The sequence below is a fragment of the Heteronotia binoei genome, chromosome 1, assembly GCF_032191835.1.
Source record: "Heteronotia binoei isolate CCM8104 ecotype False Entrance Well chromosome 1, APGP_CSIRO_Hbin_v1, whole genome shotgun sequence".
NCBI lineage: Eukaryota > Metazoa > Chordata > Lepidosauria > Squamata > Gekkonidae > Heteronotia > Heteronotia binoei.
The window spans coordinates 115,872,115-115,892,569 of record NC_083223.1 but is presented as its reverse complement, the minus strand read 5'-3'; the positions used below and the strand labels follow the sequence as shown (position 1 = coordinate 115,892,569).

General features: G+C 40.9%; 1 protein-coding gene across 8 annotated transcripts in view; it reads right to left on the bottom strand.

Moving 5' to 3' along the window:
- Positions 1-20,455, bottom strand: part of LAMA2 (laminin subunit alpha 2) — a 900,941-nt gene that overhangs the window by 183,666 nt on the left and 696,820 nt on the right. For 5 of the 8 annotated variants that reach the window (XM_060239150.1, XM_060239164.1, XM_060239180.1 and 2 more), the window contains 3 exons: positions 14,656-14,742; positions 9,187-9,380; positions 438-580 (listed from right to left, as the gene is read on the bottom strand). In XM_060239150.1, coding sequence (XP_060095133.1) covers positions 438-580; positions 9,187-9,380; positions 14,656-14,742 — 424 coding nt within the window. The remainder of the gene's footprint in view (positions 1-437; positions 581-9,186; positions 9,381-14,655; positions 14,743-20,455) is intronic. The other 3 variants (XM_060239173.1, XM_060239196.1, XM_060239205.1) reach the window with 1 other exon arrangement.

Below are 20,455 nucleotides of genomic sequence, written 5' to 3'. Positions count from 1 at the left end.
CCATTGCTTTGACATGCAATGCAGATGCTTTATCAGAAGTTAGGACTATTATTTTACATTTTATATTCACTGTACATACTTCAACTTCATCTGTGCATACAATCCCATTTCCTTCCATCCAAGTGACATACTTCTAACATTAATCTCAAGAAGGCTCCTAATCTGAAAATTTTGTTGGTCTCTAAAGTGCTACTGGACTCAAATCTAGCTGTTCTTCTGCAGACCAACACAGCTATCCACTGAAACTATTGTAATATGTTGCATATCTAGGTCAATAGTTTATTGTAATAATTACATAAACATTGTGATATATTGCTGAAGTAACTGATTTATTTATCCATCTTTTATTCAACTCTAAGCAAAATCACACATGCTGAAAAATAATGTGTTTGTGTGGTCTCATGTGCCAGAGTGTGTATATCAAACCTTAAATATACCTTTAGTTCCTGGGTTGTATTCTCAAAAGAATACAGCATTTTATATGGGGGTTGAAGCGGGCCACTGAGATTGACACTCAAAACCATCTGGTGTAGCTGATCCAAGTCACGGAGAAGGACTCCAGTGCACTCATCATCACAAGCTGTAGGAAAGGACAATAAAAAACATACTTATTTCTGCTAAATATTTGTGGCAGATGCTTGGAATTTCTACTCAGAGATATTTTACAGTGTGCATAAAATTCTTCATAATATAAGGCCACTAAACTCCAATAACTGGTGCCTTGAAAAAAAATGGAGCAATAAAAATGTAGGAAAAAACAAAGCTTTGAGCAGCAGCTGGCAAGTATGTGCAATTGTCAACAACCTGGTAACAGGATTATGTATGTAGGACTCTAGTATGCATGGCATTTTAGAATCAAGAAAATGAAAGGTTCCTGTCCAGAGGAGTTTGCCATCTGAATTGATTTGGATACTGGGGATAATAGAGACAAGTGAAGGAAAGCAAGGGTAATTAGGATGGTTACGGTCAAGTTCATGTATATGTACATAAGCATAACTTATACTGTAGGTAAGGACCAAATCATGCACTTACTGGAAATGGTAGAATTTCATCTGTGAAGCAAAGGGAAGAGGGAGAGGTTATATCGCATCAGTGTTGTGTAAAGAATATTAGGGATAACGAACATTTGTGAAAGAGTTTTAAACGTTTGTGAAAGAGTTTTAAAAGAGCAGGGAATGGTAGAATTGGAGGAGGGGAGGTTACAGGTGTGGATTAGTTAGGAAGAACTGGTAAAAGTGACTACTTTGCTTGTACTTTCTTTTGGTAGACTGCACAGAGATTTTGGTGTACATTGTCCTTTTAGGACACTGTCACCTGCACATTGGAAAACAAGTTCTCAAAGTACAACCACTTAACCCGTACAGTTGCCTCTTGGAAACAGAAAAGCTCCTAAGACATAAAACCCCAGAATTCTCTTGATTTTTTTCCCCTAGGGAAAAATTCCACTCTGTGCCCCACCCCCTTTTTCAGGAGGCAGTAAAATATATGTATTAAGAAGCTGTTGAATACGTGTATGACATTTTAGGACTCTGGCTTTTTATTATTCAAAATTTCATTGGTTGCTGTTCTTACAATTTTATTGTATTGCTTTTGCAGTATTAGCCTGAGCCATCTCAAAGCAATATACATTTTCTATACAAATAAATAAAAGTGGTTCTTTGTCCTTTTGAGACATTGTCACCTGCCCATTAGTAAAAAATGTCTGCCAACATACAGCAATTTACCACTTAAAAGTTTTATTTTTGTAATCAGGGGAAAAAACTTGGGCAGAAGACAAATCCACATCACATTAGTTTTATGCTTTTATCTGAATTTCCAAATAAAAACATATGATCTTGAGGCTGTAAGTAAGGGGAATAATCACATAATAACCAACATACGTTTCCAAGATGTGAGTGAGGCTGTTAACAATAGCGTGTTCTGGAGGACATTAATTCTTAGGGCTGCCATATGTCTAAAGAGACCTGATGACATTTGACACACATAACCAGCATAATGTTGTTATTTGGGAGATTAATAAGAAAAGTAATCTAAATTTACTGTTACTTGATCCATGCGACATATAAAATAGAACACAGAAATTTAGGTCATCGTACTCTTGCCTTAAGTGTTTGTTAGGACTGAGTCATATGACCACTAGACATGAGGATGATTAATTTTTTTCCATTTATGCTTGAAACAAAAGACTCACATGTGATGACAATAACATATATGTAATTCACAACACTACAAATATCCCTAAATCGGCTTAACTGGGTTATAGTATGGGTTATGGCCAAGCCATAATCTGAGATTGTGATAGACCCCTCACTCCATTCACCACAAGTAAATTATATGTGTCCCACCATCCTTTCAAAAATTGCTAGCTATAAATATCCATGTGTTCATCAGTAAATCTCTCAGCTGATTTAAGAGCAAGTACTTTAATTTGCCTATTTTGTAGACAGTGCTCTTAAATAGTACTGCAAATATAAATTACACTGATATACAAAATTAAAATGTAAAATACACAAAGTGGCTTTCTTACTGAATCAGACCATTGGTCCAGCAAGGTCAGTATTGTCTAACGCTAGCAGTATCTCTCTAGGGTCTTAAGTAGAGGTCTTTCACACAAATTAATTTTACTGCAAGTTCCTGGGATTGAAACTGGTATCTTCTGCTTGCCAAATAAATGCCCTACCCCTGAACAATAGCTCTTCCAAACAAAACAGATATAATTTATCTCATTATTTACATAATACTCTACAGCATAGTCATGTATGACAGACTAAGCTTCTATCTTTCTAATATACTCCAGGTTCTGATTAGACTATGTTTTCTGTTTTCCACTCACAAATGGGATTTTACAGAACTGCTTTGGATGTCTCAGAAGAGCTGTCATTGTGCAAAAACAATGTGATGGCATGTCCTTGCATGACCCAAACAAGTTACTGTCTCTCCACTTCAGTCTTCCAGCTCTGATGTGGCCATAATCACACAGCCTAGTTTATGAGGTTGTTCTGTTATTACTGAGTTAATGTATATGAAGTGCTTCAAGCACTTAGGCAAATTATGATATAAATGCAACATATTATCATTAATTAATGTTTTCAGAGGCATTTGCATATTCTCTCCATTTATCACCCATCTCTCAAAATATGACCTTCATAAGTCTTTGTAAGGTTATGATTCCCTTAATACTTTCATGACACAATGCTTCTGCATGAAATGTGTGATGGAGAATATTTGTGTTTCTAAATAACTGTGGTATAATCATCATCCATACAGCATTTTAACATATTTTACAGAACCACAAGGCAAGCATGATCATGTGGGATGGTAGGCCTAATGATGTGCCAATAGACCCAGCATTGCAGGCTGTGGCTGGTTGGATCAGACAAAGCTGGTTGAAACTGAATTCAGTGAAGGCAGAGGTCACGTATCTGGGGCGTGACGGTCTGGAAGTGGGGCTCCTTCTCCCAACCTTTGATGGGGCCCCTTTGGTGCCAGCACGGGAGGTTAGAAGGTTGGAGTGCTCCTGAATACCTCTTTATCTATGGAGTTTCAGGTGGCAGCCACAGCCAGATTGGCCCTTTACCAATTGCGGCTGATCAGGCAATTGGTTCCCTACCTCAACCGCGGTAACCTGGCTACAGTGATCCATGCTTTGGTCACCTCTAGATTGGATTACTGTAATTTTCTCTACATGGGGCTACCCTTGACCCTAATCTGGAAGCTACAGCTAGTGCAAAATGCTGCTGCTAGGATTCTCCTGGAACTTCCCAGGAGAGAGCACATAACACCGGCATTGCAACAACTGCACTGGCTACCTATAGCATACCAGCTTCGCTTCAAGATACTAGTTCTTACAAGATACTTCGCTTCAAAGCCCTACATGGCCAGGGGCCAGCATACCCGCAGGACCGCCCTTCCCCGTACATTCCCCAGAGAGCACTACGGTCAAGTTCACAATATCATTTATCTACCTCTGGCCCAAAAGAAGTCAGGCTGGCTTCAGCTAGAGCAAGGGCTTTTTCAGCTCTGGCTCCTATGCTATGGAACAAGCTGTTAGAGGAGACCAGGGCTCTGTAGGACTTGCTTCAATTCCATAAGGCCTGTAAGACCAAGCTTTTCCGGATGGCCTTCAGCTAATATCTCAGTGCCTCTTGCAAGAGTGATCCGTCTCCCTGTGGGTTCTTTGCAATAAGAATAATTTTGCTTAACATAAGATCAACAGGCCACATGGCCATTATTATTAACTGTAGTCTGCTGTATACAACGCCTGTTGTATAGAATGATATGATTTTATTAATATGTAACTATTTTATTGTATCTATTGTACTGATTTTAATATTGTTGGAAGCCGCTCCAAGTTGTTTTTGGAGGAGCGGGATATAAATGTTCAGAAATAAATAAATAATAAATAAATAAAAGTGCTGTGTAGCCTCAATAGAGACTTTTCCTGAGTGCCGTATCTCCTGTTTGGAGACTCCCTTGTGGATGGAGCCATTTAGTGGCATGCACACTTCGGGGGCCATGGGTGGGTTCACACCACCAGGTGGCAAGGGAACCCCACAGCAGCTCATACCCATGTAGACCCTGAGGCTTGCCATTTTGCTTATTTTCCCTCAGCAGGTAGGCTGGGGGAAGAGGTACATTGGGCAGCAGATCCAATACAGGATCTGACTCCATGCTGTGACAATGCCCCTGGGGTTGTATTCAATAAAAACTGTTGCCAATTTCCCTCCAACTCAGTTGTGCCATTGTCTTCTTTGCACTCACTCTCTCACTTGCCCTGAGGCTATGAGACATCAACTTAATTTCCTATATACATAGCACTTATAAAATAAGCTGCATTCTCACCAGTCCAAACTTTGGTAGAGAAGAGGATTGCAGAGATCAGGTCCAATTTGCCATTCTGTCTACCAATTAGTGGGAATGCAGTTTATTTTTAGGGCTATGCATCTGCAGCATGGATTGCTTGTTTCAGCTGCAGATCTGCACATGCAATTATTTGCACATGTAATTCTCAGTTCAGAGGTGTGTGTGTGTATGTGTTAGGGCTGCCAGATCTCCAGCTATAGCAGGAGACCTCCCAGCAGAAGCCCTTGACCCCTGACATCACTTTATAGGAGGCTGAGGGCAAAAATATGCCGAAAATTGCTGACAGAATGATGCAGTGATGTCACTTCTAGGGTGAATCCAAAAGTGAATTTGTGGCAAGGTAATGCTCTAGGATTCAAAGACCACAGAGCTTCCAGTGAATTCTAGAGCACCATGTTGATGTAATAATGTTACTTGGGGGCTCAGTTTGGAAGTGACATCACACCATCACTTTAGAGTGCCTATGTCCCCATCCCCACAGTCTTCTGCTGAGTACCACTGGCTGGCAACGCCAATGCATATGTGCAAGTCTGCTTCCATATGCCTATGGCCAAACATGGTAAGTATACCACCCTGAGCTCCTTAGATGAAGGACAGGATAAAACAGTTTGATAGATAGTGTGTGCAAATTTCCTCTCCTGTATTTTTTGGTAGTCAATCAATTCACTGGAAACTTTTCTCATTAAAAAAAAAAAATCATGTTTTATACTGTTTCACTAAGAATCTAAAGCTATAGTTTAACAACCGAAGTACAGACAAACAGCAAAGCAAATCATTGGAGAGGAGGCAAATTGATTCAGTGCAGTGAGAAGCAATTGTCAAGTTGAACAAGGAGGCTCTGAAATGTTATTTTCAGTAGCATCCTTTCTTCACTAAATTCTTGTTGCCTTCCACTCCCACTAATTTGTTGCTTGAACTGAAGTGCACTGTAATTGCTCTAGTAAAGGGGTAATATTTTTTACTTTATGCATGCATGTCAGAAAAACCTATTAGTGGCCCACGTCTTCTCATTTGTGTGCTTGTGTATGGAACACAAAGCAAAAGCACATTTCCATAAATTACATATGGGTTTTACAGTGAGCTGTGTGTTTTATATACCAACATCTATCCTATTTGGTCAACCAGTCATACAGATCTGTCAGGCAGACATTTTGAAATGGTAAATTGAGTAAATAGCAAAATGCCATCTTCCTTTAAACAGTCAGAATATTTTAAAAAGAAGAATATAAAAAAGAACAGTTGGTTGTGCTAAACCAACTGAGAGCAGCACACCAAGAGATTTCCCTATTTAACAGTGACATACAGTATTTTATTTAAACAAGCTATTTCTTGTTAATCTCGTGTTTTTGGAAACAGTTGGCAATAGATATCACAAAATGTGATGCAAATGAAAACCAACTTCAGTGTGCTAGAATTATTTTGAATCAGTTATGAAGATACCAAAATATTCTGAATGAACAAACAACCATTGCCTGTAATGTGTGTTGCAAACAATCAACATGAATTAACACCTCGTGATGTATAATTGGTTTGAAAAGAGGAGATGCATCGAGATGAGCCCTCAGTTGAGCAAAAGAGACATGCTGTTCTGACTCTAGTAGTGCACAGGGTGTACTGGGGCAACAGGAAATGTCAGAGGAGGATGATTCTATCATTTATACATGACTACAAGTTGCCTTGGTTTCATCTATAAAATATCAGTATAAATGTGTCTTCAGCATTAGTGTTATGTTCAGATCATTACAACCGTGTGCACACATGAAAAAGGAAAATCATGAGTTATTTTATTGATGGGTTAGCAAAAAGCAAAGACCTCTATTTTCAACACAAATCTGCTTTGCATAACAAGTGCAGTCCAGGTCAGACCTACCTGAATGTGAAATGCCTCACAAGTCAGCATGCTCGTAAAAACAGTTGCTTTTGTAAAATTGTACACAAATAAATTGTAAAATGCACTTCTTTCTTCAACACCCCACTGATTTTATTAACTGAAACTTGGTCACCCCTTTCTTATTCATGTTTCATTTACTTATGTAGAGCACTTTTAACATTTTCACAATCATACTACAGGCTGGTTAGAATGATATGAAAACCAACATGCAACTAAAACAGAGCTAGGCCCAACTAAAAAATACCAGCTGAAGAGGTGAGCAGTGAGACTCATGAAACCTCATCCCCTGTCAAAATTTTGTTAGTCTTTAAGGTGCTACTTGACTCTTGCACTTTTCTCTTTATACCAGCTAGCTGCCAGCAACATAGCACCTTGGACAGAATTAGGTATCTCTCTGAATGGTTCTGTTTTGTAAAACTGATTAGATTTCAACAGAATAGTTACATTCCTGACTCATTCAAGAAGGATGGTCCACAGAATAAGGGTGGTCCACAGACCTAATACCTTTGCAAGTAGCAGTTGCCTGAAGAGATAAGTTGCTGCACAGGGTATACTGGAAGAGGTATGTGTCCCTTGTAAGTATGGGAGACATTAAGGCCTTTAGCGAAAGTCAGCCGGGGTTGATGAGTTAAGTTCTCTCTCATTTTCCAATATGGTTCCAATTCCAATTGTACATGTAATTTACATAACAGAGATTTATGATTTTCATCAATCTGTTCTGGCCCCTGCTGGTTACATCTGTGCATGGTTTTAGTAGTATCAAATTAAGAAGAAGACCACAGATTTATACCCCACCCTTCTCTCGGAATCAGAGTCTCAGAGTGGCTTACAATCTCCTTTATCTCCTTCCCCCACAACAGACACCCTGTGAGGTGGGTGGGGCTGAGAGAGCTCTCACAGCAGCTGCCCTTTCAAGGACAACACCTGCAATAGCTATGGCTAACCCAAGGCCATTCCAGCAGCTGCAAGTGGAGGAGTGGGGAATCACACCCGGTTCTCCCAGATAAGAGTCCTCACACTTAACCACTACACCAAGCTGGATCTCTTAAATTAAACAAATATGCTATGTCAAAACAAGCTTGTTTGATTGAGAGAACTTTAGTTTGACATTCCTGTGAATTTCCTTTTCTATCAATTTATGTACATATTAACAAGTTTACAATACAACATTTGTGCATCACTTTGGTACGTACAAGCAAAAACAATAGAAAATTATTCATACACCGGGGAAAGAAAAACAAATAAATACTGTCAATTTTAGGAAACCAAAATCCAAGCAATAATTTTCTAAAAATCTATTTTTTAAAAAGTGACAGTGAAGAAAACTGTCAATATCAATGCTGTGCTAGCTGTTATATTAGTAATTTAATTTTTTTTAAAGTCCTTATTCATCGCCTGTACTTGTCATATCTTCCATGTCTGTATTTCATCAGGACTATGTGAAACAGCCTAGAATCATAGAGTTGGAATGGATCTCCAGGGTTATCTAGTCCAATCACTGCACAGTGCAGGAACTTCACAAATACCTCTCCCACCCGCCCCACACACATCCCCAGTGACCCCTGCTCCATGCCCAGAAGATGGCAAAGCCCTCCAGGATCTCTTGCCAAACCGGCCAGGAGAAAAATTTCTGACCTCAAAGTGCTCCACTCTGTATATGACTCCTACTTTGTTCTACTGTTTCAGACCAACACGGCTGCCCACTTTGATCTAACTTCTGACTCTTGTTCAGTATATGGTCCACTAAGATCCCTAGATCCTTTTTGCACATACTACTGCTAAGACAAGTCTCCCCCATCCTATAATTATGCATTGAATTTTCCTGCCTAAATGCAGAACTTTACATTTATCCCCATTAAAATTCATTGTATTTGTTTTAGCTCAGTTTTCCAGCCTGTCAAGATCATTCTGTGTCATGTCTCTGTCTTCTACTATACTTATAACCCCCTTTCCATTTATCCCCCCATGCAGTTATTCCCTTCTGAAAATTTAATAAGCATTCCCTCTATCCTTCATCCAAGTCAGTTATAAAGATGTTGAACAAAACACTCTGATCAATAGTTTCTCAGGGCTAGAAAAAATATTTTCTGTGTAAAAAATCACAAAATAATGGAACTATTCATTCAATATTAAGGGCACATTAAAACTCAATACATTCCAAATGATTTGTCAACATAGCTGAGAAAACTGCTGCAGAAACTGAAAATGAAAGGGTCATTTCTATGGCACAGCAGGGTTTTCAATCCACCTTTTTGCATGTATCAAAGTGTACAATGAGTTGGTTCATATAGCTCAAAATACTGACAGACCAGTACACCATGGATATTAGATGGCTGGTGGTCATTCTCATAAAGATTCTGCAAAATAACAATTCACATTTGAAAACAAAAACAAGCCACCAAAATTTCTAGAAGCAGTGTTAATATACGTACACACGCATGCTATGCCTTCACGAGCATGCCAGGGTTCACAGCCAGCACACTTCCACCCAGTTGATCCAGGTCTGCACATGCACTGTCCAGTGACAGGATCACAGGGAACAGGCAGCGAACCATATGGATTACACTCACATTCTTGACAAGATCCACCTGGAATTTTTGGATTCCCAGTATAACCAGAGGAACACCTACAGGATGAAATATTGCAGTAAAATGTAAATTCATTTTAAGAATCCCAGTGTAAATGTTTTTCTGTGAAGGAATAACCATTGAAACACAGATCCAGTTCACATACTTATCAGGACCCTCTATATGTATGTGGGGAAGCATGACATTTGACGGGGACTACGTCACCAGACGGCCAATGTAGGAATCAAATAGATTACATCATTGGAAGCAGAAGATGGAAAAGTTATATTGTCTCTGCTAAAACAAGACTAGAAGCCAACTGTGGAACAGATCATTAGTTGTTAATATAGAAAATTAGCATAAAGCTGAAGAAAAACACCAAAACAGTCATAATGCTTTATAGCAATAATACAATCTAAGAAATATTTCTGAAGGATTTAAAAACCATGTAAACATATTTGAATTACTAAATTCATGTGAATATGAACCAGAAGAACTAATTATTGAGGAAGAATGTACAAATGCTATTCCTGTAGCCAAAAGAAAAGAAATGCCTTGATGGATGACTGATGAAACATTTTAAATTGCAAAAGCTAGATGAGAAGCAAAAGTAACAACTGACAAAAACAGTATAAAAAGCCTAAATACAGTGCTCCAATGACTCACACATAGAGACAAGGAAAACTATTATAACGATCAGGGTAAAGAACAACATAAAAGAAAGAACAAGCGATCTGTTCCAGAAGATCTGAGAAATCAAAGGGAAATTTAAGTCATGGTTAGGCATGCTGAAAGATCAATATGGAAATACTCTAATTGGACAGGATAAAATAAAGAAAAGATGAGAACAATACACTGAAGAACTGTACAAAAGAGACAAAAGGATGACAGATTCCTTCCAAGAAGCATCTTTTGAAGAAGAATCTATGATTTTAGAAAGCGAAGTGAGAGCTGAACTGAGAGCAACTAGAAGAAATAAAGCATCAAGAGTAGATGGCATATCAATAAAGCTATTCTAGGCCACAGAAACTGAATCCATCAAAATCTTAACAACTGTGCCAACAAATCTGGAAAACAAACAAATGACCCACAGACTGGAAATGTTCAATTGACATCCCAATTTCAAAAACAGCTTCTCTAAGAAACCCCTAAGGAATAAGATACCCTAACCTTCTGAGACAGTTTATTATATCACTGAAGTATTCCAATCATTAAAAATGTCTCCCTAATATTTTATCTAAATCTACTCTCTCATTTAAAGCCACTAAATCTTCTCTGACAGACTTTTACATATTTGAAGATTATCAGACTAAACCTCCCTTAATCTATTCCCTAAATTCAATATGCCTTTTAGGATTTGTCTTCTAGATCTTTACCATATTCTCCAAACTTTCCAGTTCTTAGCATCCTGCACACTAGTGCTTATCAGCATCATTAATGCTTGAACATAGTATTCTAGGTGTGGAATTGGAATGTTACCAGCCTGTAATGTAGAGTTCAATGTGTGGAAGTGGGGAGTGTATCTCTCTTTGTGCTTCTATAGCTGCATGTGTAGAAGAGTTTGTAGATTTGGTACAGTACATAATTCTTCCCCACCCCATTTATTGCTCTGTTCAGGTTTTTGTTGTTTTTAAGGCAGAAAGGAGATGGTTGAATGAAACTGAGTATATAAATAAATAAATGTGGCAGAGCAACTAAGTTCAACAGCTGATAACTGATTGCGGGTAGAGTCAGTTCAGTATGTTTGCAACCCTAAATTAACTTCTTGTGACATGGCTTTGGCTTGGTTGTCCTTTTAGCTTTGAGTTCACCAGCTCCCCTTATGTTCTGTTTCTTTATGCCTTTCTACTGCATTCCAGCAGGGCTGTTCTGAATTCTTGCTGATAAAGAGCTCCCTGGCTAGTGTGCGGAAGTGCTAGCTTTCCCACCACTGTGATTGAGTGGGCTTGCAAACAATGTTCCCTCTAAGCTGCAGAGTCCTGTGAGCAAAAATTCTGGGCCCCACTTATAAAGAATTAGAACATTTCTTCATTAGGTGTGCCTCCTGGGGAATTTAGGACACTCCATCATTTGTCATTTCCATAGAGTAGAAGGGGATAACTGAAGGGACGTGGAGTTTCTGTGACAGCTGAAAAGACTGAGGAGCAATGTTCCCTCTAAGCTGAGTCAGTGTGAGCTAGCTCAGTTTTTCAACCTCTGGCTCACACATTTTTGTCTTAGCTCATGAAAAATAGCTCCAGAGCAAACTAATTTATACAGTGGCTCACAACTTTAATGCCAGCAGCTCACGAAGTAGAATTTTTGCTCACAAAACTCCGCAACTTAGAGGAAACATTGCTGAGGACCCATCTAGATAGTCATCATTTTACTGTAGAAACTGGTAAGACAGCTGAGGTTGCAGGTTCCCATTCAACAAGCTAGAGAATTGTGTGGTCCTTTTTCTACGAATAGGAAGTTTACCCCAAGGGAGGTTCAGTCATTGGTAGGATATCTTAATGTTATATGTCAAGTGGTACCCTGGGTAGGGCTTTTCTTAGGTGCATGGTAGGTGCCACAAAAGGGGTTAGGGAAGCCCACCATAAGATCAAGGGATCTTCCTTCATATGGTTATGTTTCTTAGAAAGTTTTAATGAAGCGGGCTTTTGGGGGGAGGGGGGAAGCAAGTCTATCTAGCTGGGAAAGATTTCCAAGTCCAATTGGATGCTACTAGGCAGCATGGGTTTGGTTATATTTTATGGGCCATTCATGTGCATGGAGATGGATGACTAGTTGAGAGCAGAACTTTGTGAGGAAGTGTGATAAAGAATTCTGTGGTCCTTTTTTATGTGACAATGCTGCTGTGCTACAGGTTGTCAATGCCCAGTTTAATATTTTATTTCAAGTCATGACATGCTCCAGGTCTTGATAATGCATAGTAGAAATGCTGTCTCATTTCCAGGAGCAGCACTATTAACAGCTGGCACTTGGGGCAGATAACACTCCTGCTCTGATGCTTGAGAGCCTGTGGCATCTTGGGCAGTGACAGCATCCCAAAGTCTGTGCTCAAAGGCAGCTTATGTCAGCCAAGTGCAACACTTCATAAGCTTTAGAAGTCAGGTACATCTGGTGTTGCAGTGGTCTTTATCAGTCAAACATGTTCAGCAGTTCTTGGTGGCCATAAAGGCACATGGTTTTACAATTAAGATGCTGAATCATACGTGGGGCATTGGCATGTAAGGCAAAGGCTGCAGTGTTTGTGGATGCAATAGTCAATTTCAGGGTGTACAGAATGCTGTAAAGGTGGTCTTGTGAGGCCCCTGCAGAGAGAGACTCTGGGCACCCTTTCACCCCAGGGCTGCTGAGATTGCTGGGGCAGGGGTACAAAGCACACTGTGTTAGCCATTGAGTTGCTTTTTGTCCGAATAGCTACTTTGGTGACATTTTATCCTGCTTTAAGGAATAGTGAGTTCTTGGTTCAGTCTCACTGGAATGTGTCCCAAATGGTGTTGCACATGCTACACACCTGAGGCGGTTGTACAGTGAGACAAAGCTAATGCTTTGTAGGTCCAAGGTGGGTCAAAAGGGGACAGGAACCCTGTGAGATTCTGAGGACTGCTGGGGATCCCCAGCTGTGCCTGTTATGGCATTGGGCCTTTATTTGGATGCACAGGGTGATGGCCCTGGGTGTTTGTTTCAGCATGGCAATGGAAGGCTGCTGATGCAGTATCAGTTGGGGAGTCACCTGCAGAATACTGAGAGGTTGGATTACCAGCACATGAGTTTTGGACACCTGTTTCATCATGGCAATGGAAGGGCAGCAACACAATATTAGTTTGGGGCAGGTTCCTGCAGAATACTAGTGGAGGCTGGATTGCCTGTACATGAGTTTAGGGTGCAGACTTCCAGATTGGGGTCATGGTAATGGCAGCCAGATTAGGTCTGTCTGGCCACTACATACAGAGAATTGGCTGTTGGCAGTCCAGTGCCTCTAGGGGCTACTTTAGATAATGCAGTTTGCTTTGTTTCTTACACATGCAGGCACATCACACAGCCTAGTTAAGGTTCTCATTTGGGTGAAGAGAAGGGCAAACATCAGTGCCAGTGGGACTCAGTTGGGCCTTCCTCCTCTGGTGAACGCTCAATGATGCGGCAAGAGGGGGACGTTGTCGGGTCAGCTCATGCCCTCCAGCTACCTGAGAGAGGCCAGCCGCCCCCAAATTCTAGTGTTAGATTACATTGATTTAGTGCAGATCAAGGGTAAAGCACTAGTAATGATAGCAATTAAGGACCTCAGAAGAATCCAGGTAGAATGCCTAGGAATGCTGCTGGTTTGGATGGAAGGCCTCCAGAGATGGGTCTGGAGGGGCACATTTAAACCTCTGGCCATTAAGAAGGTTCAGCATAAAAACTGTTGAGGTTGGGGGAGGTCTTTTATACTACATCCTTTCATCTACCATGATATGCTACTTATGTATAGAAATGATGGGGTCCAGCTATCTGAGAACTGGTGTGACATTTACCATGCAACTTGTATGACTCACCCAGACCTGGCTGCTTATTACTGTTCAACAGCAGCCACCCCATGAAAACCAGTGTGGTTTAGTGGTTAGAATTTCAGACTAGGGTCTGGAAGTCCCCAGTTTGAATCACCTCTCTTCCATAAAAGCTTGGTGGGTGATCTTGGCCCAGTTACAGACTCTCAGCCAAACTAAGCTCATAAGACTTTTGTAAGGATAAAGTGGAGAAAAAGAGAATTTTGTAAGCTGCTTTGGGTCCCCAATATGGAAGAAAGTCAGGAATAAATGAAGCAAATAATAAATATAGATGAAGATAATAAAAGGCAGATAAAAAATAGGTTGGTTGTTGGGTAGGCAGAAGACAAGGAAGTAAGGAAGGGTGACAATGTGGATGATGCCATGAAGAGGCAGACAGAAAATTGTGTGGGAAGGGTGTAGACACCTTCATTAAACAGTTATGTGAATAACACGGTTACAGATGAAAAACAAATCATCATGGCTTTGTAAAAGGAATGCTATGAAATCTTATTCCTTAGTATAAACTTGCTATTATGCATTTTAACCTGAAGCCTGCATAATAGCTCTGTCATCTGAAATTTCTACCATATACTGTGTCATATGTAAACAAAGAATGTCAAACAAAAATGTGAAGAGGTCACAAAAGAAACTTGCTGTGTCATAGCCCATGAACTAATGATGTGCACTTTATTCTCTGCACTACAATAATTTACATTAATAAGTCCCTTTCTGATCAGCAGAACATAAAATGTTTTACGCTTGCTTTTTCTTTTTTTTGCATGTAAATCTGTAAAATCAGATTTACAATACCTTTTCTTACCTTTCACAGTACTGTCCTTCATATCCAACTGGGCAAGCAGTACATCGATAATCACTGGTTCCTTCTAAGACACATGAAGGACTAAAACTACAAAAAAATCAAAATATAATGTTATTTTCTTTTAATTTTACATATTCTTCACATCAGTGAGGGAAGTATTTCTAGTGTCTTGACACCCAGTGTAAGAGTGTTACTTATGTTGCAACCCATCATCACTCTGGGGGTAATGCTGTAGCATTTGTCCAAAACTCTATGGTTTAACCAGAGAGTTTTGGACAAAAAACAATGGCACCTGGTGGGGTGACAATACTTCTGGAAGGAATATCATCACACTGGGGATGCTTATTGTGCCCCCTCCCTTTGCTCAGAAACTTCATCCTACTGCCCATTTGCAGGCAAAGAGAGCAGGAGACTGGAGGTCTCCCACTGCCAGTGGGAAGATGGCAACCCTACATAGGAAGCTGTTGGTTGATGTTTTAGATATGGCACAAGTTGTCACTGCAGGTAGATGCAAAGGAGGGCATGAAAATCTGTAAAATCAAGTCATGGTCATTTCTAGGTTTGGGGAGTGTAATAGGCAGAAAGTGTACAGGGCTCCTGCCTACCACGATGCCCCTGCTTGCACCTCACTTTCTACCACATTCCACCTCACTTTCTCAGCCGCCCTGAGCCCACCTCGGTGAGGAGGGCGGGATATAAATTGAATAAATAAATAAATAAATAAATACCATCCACCCGATTGTCTCCAACTGCCAGTGCATCCTTGTTCACAAGCCTTCCCACTGCCTGCACCCACAGCTGCCCACACTACTTCCATGATCTTTGCCTTATAGAACTGGGAAGTGCATGCAGCTGGGAGGGCTGCTGCCATGGCTGCCAGGATCCTGCATGCTCTTCTTCAACAACACTGGACAATATATTTAGTTAGCAGCGTGAGTAATGGAGTGCCCATGAAAAGGTGGGAGAAGGGTGGGTAGCAGGACAGCAGCATGGATGGAGGGCTGTTGGCAATGGGGCCCACCAGACGTCCTGGGCCCTGACAGCTGCCCTACCTCAGGACATGGTGAAGCCAACCTTGAGTCAAGTTTTTTTTTACAACAAACATGTTAATTTTTTAAAATCTCATATCGTTGAGAAAATGACACACAATCCACATGCCAAGAAGCACCAGCATTAAAAATCTTCAGGGAGCACTGAAAAGTTATTTTATTTGCCAGAAGTTTTAATAGGCACCCTTATGCAGGAACAGGGGTTTTTAATGTATTGGTTTAAAACTGTAATGTTCTAACTTGTGACATTTAAGTCTGCTTTAGGCCACAAGGAAAGGCAGGATACAAATGCTTCAATAAACAAATAAATGAACTAATTCAATCCTAAAAGTACCATATAACATAATTACCTAGTATACTAAAGGCCAGGATTGAAGAGTGAGAATGTTGATCCTATGATTCTCTATGATAAAACCACTGACTACCAATTGTGTGCTTTTTTTCCTACTCTGCCACAGGAACATGAAATCTAGATCACTGAGCATTCTCATTTCTAAGGACTCTTACATGAATTGCAAATAACTGTAACAACTGATTAAATATTTGAGCTGATTAAGCAATGAAGTAATCAATTACATTTAAATATATTTGTTTATGAAACTATTGTATTTTGGTCACTTTAAGAGAAGACAAGGCTCATTGGAAAAGACAATAATGCCAGAAAAGGTTGAAGGCAGCAGGAAAGCAGGAAAACCCAACACGAGATCGACTGACTCAGTCAAGGAAGACAAAGCCCTCATGATATTTTGGAGGTTCATAGGATTGGCAGAAGTAGAAAGTGACTTTATGGCCATCACCTGACCCTCCCCATAAACACTTAGGTGAGTATGGAAATAAGTGTGAAACAGCTAACGATTTGATTCAAAGTTACTACTCAGGGTTGGGAAAAAATGACATCTTCAATATTTCCTCTTTAAATGCCCACTATACTAGCACAGAAGAACCAAAATTTCATACCTCAAAAAAAAAAATCCAAGTTTATTCATTCATGTTTTTACTCATTGGTTAGCTCTTATGCTGTGCACAAACTATGCTAATAGTGTTAAAAATAAAACGTTACAATAAATAAATCTTTTATTTTATCATTTATGGAAGCATCTCAAAATGCACCCTCAGAAAAGTCTTGTTACGCTTGTTGTTATAACAGTGTTCAGAGAGGTATAGATTCTAGAAGTATGGTTAGAGAACACATAAGTTTTAGGGTTGGATTTTTGTTGGAGCAGATCTGTATTCCACTTTTTGATGGTGGAGTAAACAGACAATGGGGATGATGCGAACATTTCAGGTCATCTTTGTATATGTTCGGTTCTCTAGCTTTATCGACCAACTGTTAAAATTGATTGGAAGTAAAACAGTTGTTAGTTTTGCCTCTCTCTCTCTTTTCTGCCTTGTCAACCTTAATAACCAGAAAGCTATGCATTTCATAGCCTTCAAACAAGTGGGTTCTTGCAACAAAACTAGAAGAGCTCCATCCACTCCCCGGTGCCTTATCTGAGAGTAACACAGCTTGAGCACATTAGACAATCACTACATCTCACTCAGCATGCTGATTCAACTGCTATGTTAACAGAATACATCATCACCATTGTATTAAGGGAGTAGGCTGACCATTGGAAAACACACTTAGAATACAAATGAGGCCATAACATCTTTACTGCAGGTGAGAGACAGAATATTAGGCCCAGAATGCTTCAGAGTATGCTGAGGCTATCCAGAGATGCTAGAAACTATCTCCCTTTGATAGCCTTATTTCATAATAGGACCCCAGGGCCATTTTGTACCAGATCTGCATTGCAAATGGTCTAAGATATGGTGCTGAATAGATCTTTGATGTGTGCTTATACCTCAAAATATGATGACCTCCCCCATCAATTCAGAAAAGGTAAAGGTAGTCCTTTGTGCAAGCACCAGTCATTTCTGATTCTGGGATGATGTTGCTTTCACAACATTTTCACAGCACTTTTTACGAGGTGCTCAGTTACTTGCATGTCCTCAAAGATGCTTTGAGCCATTTTCCTTGACTATCAGCCTGACCTTCAATGCAACACTGCAGCTATACTGTGTTTTAAAAGCAGTTTGCAATTTAGAAAAAATAGCCTTGAACTTTGGAGGGGGGAAAAAGACACTGAAAAACTCCATGGAACACATGGAACTAGTTGTGTGATTCTTTGAAACATGACTGGTGAGCTCAATGCTTGTGGGAGTGTATGTAGTGAGGAAGAGACGATATACAATCTAAGCCAGATGGAAGCAACCACCTTTACCTTTCAAACTATTTGAAAAACAAGTGCTGATTCAGATTAATGCTGAAAAAGCACCGTGGCAGTTGTAGCCCAGCATAAAAACTTCCCCTTTGCCACAGTGCAGTCAGCAGCCTCCTCTAACTTGCTTATAATGCATTAAATCAATATTGCTTGAATGAGTAATACAATTACACTTTTGCAAAAAATGTAAACAAATTGATCTACTACTCACAAACTCATTATCCAACACATTTTCAACTCAGTAAAAACTGACCCACAAAGCAAGTAACATTTTCCAGTGTTGTTTTTTTCAGCTCATCACATTTGCAAGTGAGCACTGAATGTATAGAAACAGACAAGACATATTAAAAATTTAAACACTTAAACTGTTACTGAGATGTAGGATTGCGGCTACCATTGTGTTGGAAAAATACAAGAAATGTACACCCAGGACTTTGTGCTTTCCATTGTTCCATGAAGATCTACATGTGTTCAACAATTTCCAAATTAATGAGCTGAGTACTTAAGTTTAAACTGGTACAGATGCACTGAAGCATCACACTGTGCTGCAGTTCAATGGTTAATACCTAGCTTCCACCTGTGATGCTGGGGGGGGGGGGGTGTCTGTATTTGTGTGTGTGTGTGCCTGCCTGGAAGCTATATGGGGCTGGGAGGCAAGGATGTTCAGAGAGGTGGCTTGCTGCCTGCCTCTGCATTCTGGCCCTGGTATTCCTTGGAGGTCTTCCATCCAAGTACTTGCCAGGGTCGGACAGGCTTAGCTTCCAAGATAAAATGAAATTGGGCTTGCCTGGGCTATCCAAGACAAGGCACCTTTGATGTTAATGAGCAAAAGAACCAGTGGAGAGTAAAATGGGAAAGCAGCAAAGGCATTAGTGTTATTACTCAACTTAGCTGCTGAATTGATAGCAATATTCAGCATCGGCCAGTGATGTTGTAGTCTGTGCCTTTGTCAGGTACTGCTATCAACTATATACATCCATGGTGTTGAGGAGGATCAGAACACATTGGGAAAGTTGGTGGATGTTAAAAAGATGCAATTTAACAAGGATAAGTGCTGAGTTCTACATTTGAGTAACAAAAATTAGCAACATGCATACTGGATGGGGGATACACTTCTGGGTAGCAGTGTGTGTGAACAAGAAAGACAGGTTGCTTACCTGTAACTGTAGATCTTCGAGTGGTCATCTGTGCATTCACACTCATGGGATAGTGCGCCTGCGCCGATCCCCGAATCGGTATCTGCAAAAGCCCGGGATTTTTTCGCGCTCGGCGCCACCAGGCATGCGCAGGCGACCCACTGCGCATGCCCACCGGCGCCCGCGCGGCAATCCCGCCAGTTCCTCCCTGACCGCTGAAAGCCCCTTTCTGGAGAGAGAGAGACCGTCAGCAGCGGGGAAGGAGGGCGGGTAGTGTGAATGCACAGATGACCACTCGAAGATCTACAGTTACAGGTAAGCAACCTGTCTATCTTCTTCGTGGTCTCTGTGCTTCACACTCATGGGAGATTAGCAAGCAAAGCATACCTGGAGGCGGGAAGACGGTCAGCCTGAAGACACAGCCTGTAGCACCGCAGCTCCCAACCGAGTCCTCTGCTGAGCATGCACGTCCAGCGCGTAGTGCTTCATGAAGGCATGCGGAGAAGACCAGGTAGCCGCCTTGCAGACATCAGAAAGGGACACACCTTTCAGGAATGCCACCGACGTGGCCATCGCCCTAGTGGAGTGTCCACGCACAGGTCCAGGTAACGGCTTTTTAGCCAACAGATAACAAAGTTTGATCGTCTCAGTAAGCCACTTGGAAAGTCTTTGAGACGAAATCTTGGACCCTAACTTGGGGGCAGAGTAGGAGACAAAAAGCTGGTTATCCTTACGAAAACCCCTTGAACGGTTTAAATAAAATAGGAGGGCACGCTTAACATCCAGTGCATGTAGCCTCCGTTCCTCGTCCGAGGAAGGACTAGGGTAAAAAGTGGGTAACCAAACTTCTAAGTTAAGGTGAAACTGGGAAACCACTTTCGGGAGAAAAGTAATGTCCGGGGCCAAAGAAACTCCGGCCTCCCTAAAGGCAAGGTATGGGTAGTCACACCGCATCGCTGTGAGCTCCCCCGCACGACGTGCTGACGTGATGGCAACTAAAAATGCAGTCTTCCAGGACAAGAGCTGCAGGGAACATGTTGCCATGGGTTCAAAGGGACGGCGAGTTAACTTGTCCAAAACCAAAGTCAGGTCCCACAACTGTGGAGGGGATCTAGAGGGGGGATGAAGCCGGAACAGGCCCTTTAAAAATCTTTTGGAATGCGGGTGTGCAAAAACAGAGTAACCCTCGACCGAAACATGGAAGGCAGAAATAGCTGCCAAATAAACCTTGATGGAGGAAAAAACTAACCCCTCATCGATCAAAGACAAAAGAAACTCAAAAATTGCCGGGAGTCCAACCGAGTTGGGTGGCACAAGAGAGTCAGCCATGAAGTCACTGAACTTCTTCCAC